Below are 5156 nucleotides of genomic sequence, written 5' to 3' on the forward strand. Positions count from 1 at the left end.
GATAATCTCAAAGCAACACTGTATAGTGTAAATGCAACTTACTGCAAATAATAATCAGTCTTCACATTTTAATGGGGGGGGGGCCTGACGATTTTTCCAAAACGCATAACAATGGTCAAACATGTTACTATATCATCAGTATATACAACAGTCTGTGTATTCACTCAGCCAGAGTCTCTATGAGGCTTCAGCAGCAGGTGCAGAAGGAGTCAGCCCCTGTTCCTCTTCTCTCTTTCGACGTTTCAGGAGCTTCCTCTTCTTCTTCTCCTCCTTTTCAATCTCTGCGAGCATCTCCTGGAACTTGGAACTGCGCGGGTCCAGCGCATAGCCGAAACGCTCCCGAGCCTCAGCCAGCAGCCGCTCCTTTTTGGCCTTTTCCTCCTTCAGCTTTCTCTTTGCTTCCTGCTTCTCCTTCCTCCAGTCTGCTATCATCTTGGGCATTTTAGCCATGTTTGCAGCGATCAACTTCTCTCTGTAGGGAGGATAAACAAACATGACCAATGAGACCTAAAGCCACAACAGAGACTGACTATTCACCATTAAGTGCTTAAAAGTTTAGCACAAGAAATAAAACCCATCATTAGCACAAAATAGTGTTACTCCTTTAACTTCTTTTTCTATTACAACTTGATTTACTTAGCCTTGTGGCTTCAATGCAAACCTAACATAACCAAAAAGACAATGGGGAAAAATCCAGGTGGGATTTTATATCAATTTGCATTGTCATATCCTTAGTTATTTTTTCCATCATGAGCAAAACCTGTCAAAATATAACCTAATACACCCCACGGATTTATTTAGCTAACCAGCTAGCTAATAATCTTAGTACACAGACTCTATGACTAAAAGTAATAATGCTTGCATGGCACCTTATAAGTAATTACCTATACCACACTGCTGCTGAATTCCCAATGGTTAGAAGGTATTGATGTATTTTCTATAGCAGCATATCTATGACAGTAGTGCCAGCTGTAATACCATCACAGGTTTATATTATTGCACTTGTTAAATTAAGTTATCATTTCTATAGTAACAACTAATTCACAGGGACTTGTATGGAGGACAGGCCAGGTGAGTTGAAGCTGTTTGTAAGGAGATGGATGTCAGCACTTCGTTAAAGTCATTAAGTTTTCTGCCACAAGAAAGTTTTCTGGTTTCTCAATACCATGTCAATCAGTATGTTTACTTGGACAAGACTCTGATTAAGAAACCATGTAAATAGCGATTATTGATTACCTTAATCCAGCTAAAGTCATACTCGAAGTAAACACAAATCGAATTAAGACATGTACACCCCTTAATTATACTATTAACGTTGTGTGGGAGTTTTCACCGCATTTTGCGACAGGACACGTACACACACGGCAGTGCTCAGCCGGTTGACGGCAAACGAGAGCACGGCTGCGTCCAAAACCGAGTACTTACCTACTGTATAGTAGGGGGAATACATGCAAGTATGTGGTTTTGGACGAGCTGTATGTTCGTGTGAAATTCTGGAGGGAACGTCAGACGGCGTGGCGCGGTGATGTAATGACGTGTGCCGTTAATCGATCTATGTTCTATAACGTAAAAACGGGAACATGAAAGGAGTATTCTAAAAGTGACTCATGTAAACACCTAACAATATTGCCTTATTCAGAATAAGGTCAATAATTAGATTATTGCTGTCCATGTAAATGTAGTCATTGTGGTGGTGGTGTTTTGTTTTTACTTCAAGAAAGAAAGAGAGAGCTTGGTGAGGGAACAACTGTTTATTGCTTTAATAAACATTAAATGTAACTAGAAATGATCAAAACCATGATGCACTATTGAGCAATACATAAATAGTTGTAATCCTTGGCAAATCGCTGAGGTACAAGAGGAAAAAAACCCTCAACTTCATGTCAGGCCATATCACACGACCCCATCATGCATTATTAGCCTACTACAGTTCAAGTTTTATTTGTCAAATACAAGTCTATACACAATGTATTCAATGTAGTGAAATGCTTAGTTGCAATTTCCAGAGCTGTGTTACAAACAATGACAACAACCACCAGTCATGGGAGCTTGGCTAAAAACAAGATCCACACACACACACACACACACACACAATATAAACACAATATATTGTACATAGACCAGTGGTTTTCAAAGTTGGGAGCGCTAGGGGGCCTCAACAATTTGGTGTGCCCATCCCTCCCGCTAGTATGTTTTCTCTTTCTCACTCTCAGACAACCACACACACACAATCAATCCCTAATGTAAAGATGTAAGATGTAATTATTAATTGAAAAAAGGGGATATATTCGGAAGTCTGTATTTTTAATGTAGTTTTAAAGACATCTTACAAAAGGGGGGCCTCGCCCTGGAAAAGTTTGGGAACCCCTGACATAGACTACACAGAAGACTATGCAAGCATAGCAAGGTCCTATATATGCACAGAGGAACTGGAGTGCAGGAGTCCATGGTGAGCTGTGGTAATGATGTACAGATAGTCACGTACAAGGAGACATGATTCTGGAGGTGTGTGTAATACAATATAAGACATAAGATGCATTAAGGGGCAACAGCACACAGCGGTAGGTATGGTGCAGCATGTTTCAGGTGTGTGCAGGTTAATTGTGTGGATTGTCCCAAGAGAGCGATAGACAGAGCGTGCAGTATGTGCAAGTTTATCAGCACATCCTGTTATGTTTTATTTCTTACATAGCAGCTCAACAAACTTGAACCTATTCTGTGGCATCGCAATCTGCTCTGGATGCAATGCTTCTTTTTGAGGAGCTACTAAGGAAATTACTGTTTGGAATGTGAATATAGTGGTATGTTAAGAAATGTAACCCCAAACGCCCACAGAAAATGTAAATCTGCTATATGACAGGGAGCACCTATTTAAAATTCAACCAGCAAGGATACTATTATTCATCATAAATAGATAGACTTATAAAAAAAAATAAAATAAAATAACAAAAAGTAACCCAGCTGAATTTTTGGGGGTTAAAGGCTCGAACCCTCTATCCTTTATTAAGGGCTGGGGGGTGTACAGTGGCTTAGCACTTTCGCCTCACACTGCCAAGGTTGGGGGTTCGATTCCCGCCTCTCGATTTTGTATGGAGTTTGCATGTTCTCCCCGTGCTGCAAGGGTTTCCTCCAGGTACTCTGGTTTCCTCCCCAGTCCAAAGACATGCATGGTAGGTTGGTATGTCCATAGTGTAGGCATGGATGTGTATGTGATTGTGCCCTGCTCAGAGTGTCCCCTGCCATGTGCCTATGCTCGATGGGATAAGCCCCAGGTTCCCTGTGTCCCTGAAGGATAAGCGGTATGGGAGATGAATGGATGGCTGGGCAATTATATAGAAAATAATTATAATGACATCCTTTTGTTTAAAAATTAGAAGTGAAATTATTTTGGGTGATTTCAACAGTTTTAGATTGCCAGGGTGAACACACCAATCATGCTGAAAGTATGACAAATATACACCATGAGACATGTAGTGTATGTTTGCTTCATCAGTAGCCTTCAGCTCTGTTCTGGATGGAGTTCATTTATGGGCCAGAAAAATTTAAACAAAAGCCTGAAAAAGAAGAGGAATAAGAAGAACCCTAGGAAGATGCACTGTCTGTAAATAATTAAAAACACAATTTTCCTAAGGTGTGTATATATATATATATATATATATGTTTTTTTTTAAAATAATCATATGATTATTATATGCCTTGAAAGACTGCATCTCTAATTTCCACCTGGGACACCCATGTCATGTTATGGCTTTTACAAAACGTGTGGATTCTGTGTATTTATGGAGACTTGAGACTCAACACACCAAACTATTAACACTAACTGATATATTTCATGTAGCCTCTGTGTTAAATAAAAGTCATACATATTCATGTGTGTACAACAACCTTGTACCGCCATATAAGTTAAGCTAACGTTAACTAACCAAGAGCAACAGCATGGAGGACACATCGTGTGGCCATGTAGCCGTAAATCCCCGTATACACGCGCAACACGGTTTCTACTAGTGATGGGAAGTTCGGTTCACTTTACTGACTCGGATCTTTGAATCTCTGAAATCTTTGAAATGAACGAATCTTTTTGCGAGTCATTTCGTTCATTTCAGCAGAACATAATTAAAATGTTACATGTTAAATTCTCCAACACATCTAGTACTTAAACTATAAAATAAACTATAGAATAATGCAGCCAAGGCCAAATTATGATAAACAAATGATAATTAATAGTTTAGCATTAGGTCTTCAGGCGATGCAGTCCGTTAGTTCACCTCACCTCCAGATCCGAGTCCTTCTTTCTTTTGTCATGTCTGTTCCTCAGAAACAGAAATTATTAATTCATCTCTTGAGTCTTCGGGTGCGAGTCGTTCGTTCATCACGTGACCGCCCCATACTCTGAATGAAGTGGGGCTGTGACATGAACAACGAACGACTCGGACCCGAAGACTCGAGGTGAAGTAATCATCTCTATTTCCGGTATTGCATGGTGCACTGCCTTAAGGAGCGGTCAACTGATGAACGAACGACTCGGACCGGAAGACTCGAACGGTGAACTAATCATTTCTGTTTCCTGTACAGAACCTTTGGGAATGTTGCTGTGCATGCGCGGTAAAAAAAAAAAATTTTAAATGAACGAATCACTTTCTGAGACAACTTGTTGTTACCGAGTCATATTAAAGATTCGTTCAAAATGAACGACACATCACTGGCCAAGCAGCTAGATTACCTCGCCAGCCGCTTATCCGCTCTCTCCTTCTCCTTCGCCGCGATGTTTTTCAGCATTTCTTCAAGCGGTGGGTGCCACTGCTTCTCTTCCTGGATCAGTTCCTCCAGCTGGGAGGCAGTGGGCCACAGTTTAACCGGATCCACACCGGAGGCAAAACCATAACGTGCAAAAAGCTTGCGCTCATATTTCTCAGTCTTCTGCCACACCGGGGTCTTCTCACTGTTCCTGTCCGGAATGTAAGGCTCCTTTAAATTCAGCCTGAGATGTTTCGGGTTATAACCAGCTATCAACTGTACGACATTGTTCCCAGAAACAACAGGGAGAAAAGATTTTAAACTAGAAAAGCCTAAAAGCGCAACTCCCCTCCTGCTCAGCAAGGAGGCCGCCATGTTTGACTGCGTCCTTCAGAGCGCGTCTCATACTAGCGCACTACAGT

At 41.0% G+C, this 5156-nt stretch overlaps 1 protein-coding gene across 1 annotated transcript; it reads right to left on the reverse strand.

The window, feature by feature from the left end:
• Nucleotides 1–54: 54 nt before the first annotated feature.
• Nucleotides 55–5156, reverse strand: gadd45gip1 (growth arrest and DNA-damage-inducible, gamma interacting protein 1). Its single transcript, XM_017456848.3, has 2 exons — nt 4721–5156; nt 55–472 (listed from the first exon to the last, which is right to left on the reverse strand). Exons 1-2 carry the CDS (start codon nt 5107–5109, stop codon nt 178–180), a joined length of 684 nt encoding a protein of 227 aa, XP_017312337.1. The 5' UTR covers nt 5110–5156; the 3' UTR covers nt 55–177.

This window comes from Ictalurus punctatus, chromosome 2 (assembly GCF_001660625.3).
Source record: "Ictalurus punctatus breed USDA103 chromosome 2, Coco_2.0, whole genome shotgun sequence".
Lineage (NCBI taxonomy): Eukaryota > Metazoa > Chordata > Actinopteri > Siluriformes > Ictaluridae > Ictalurus > Ictalurus punctatus.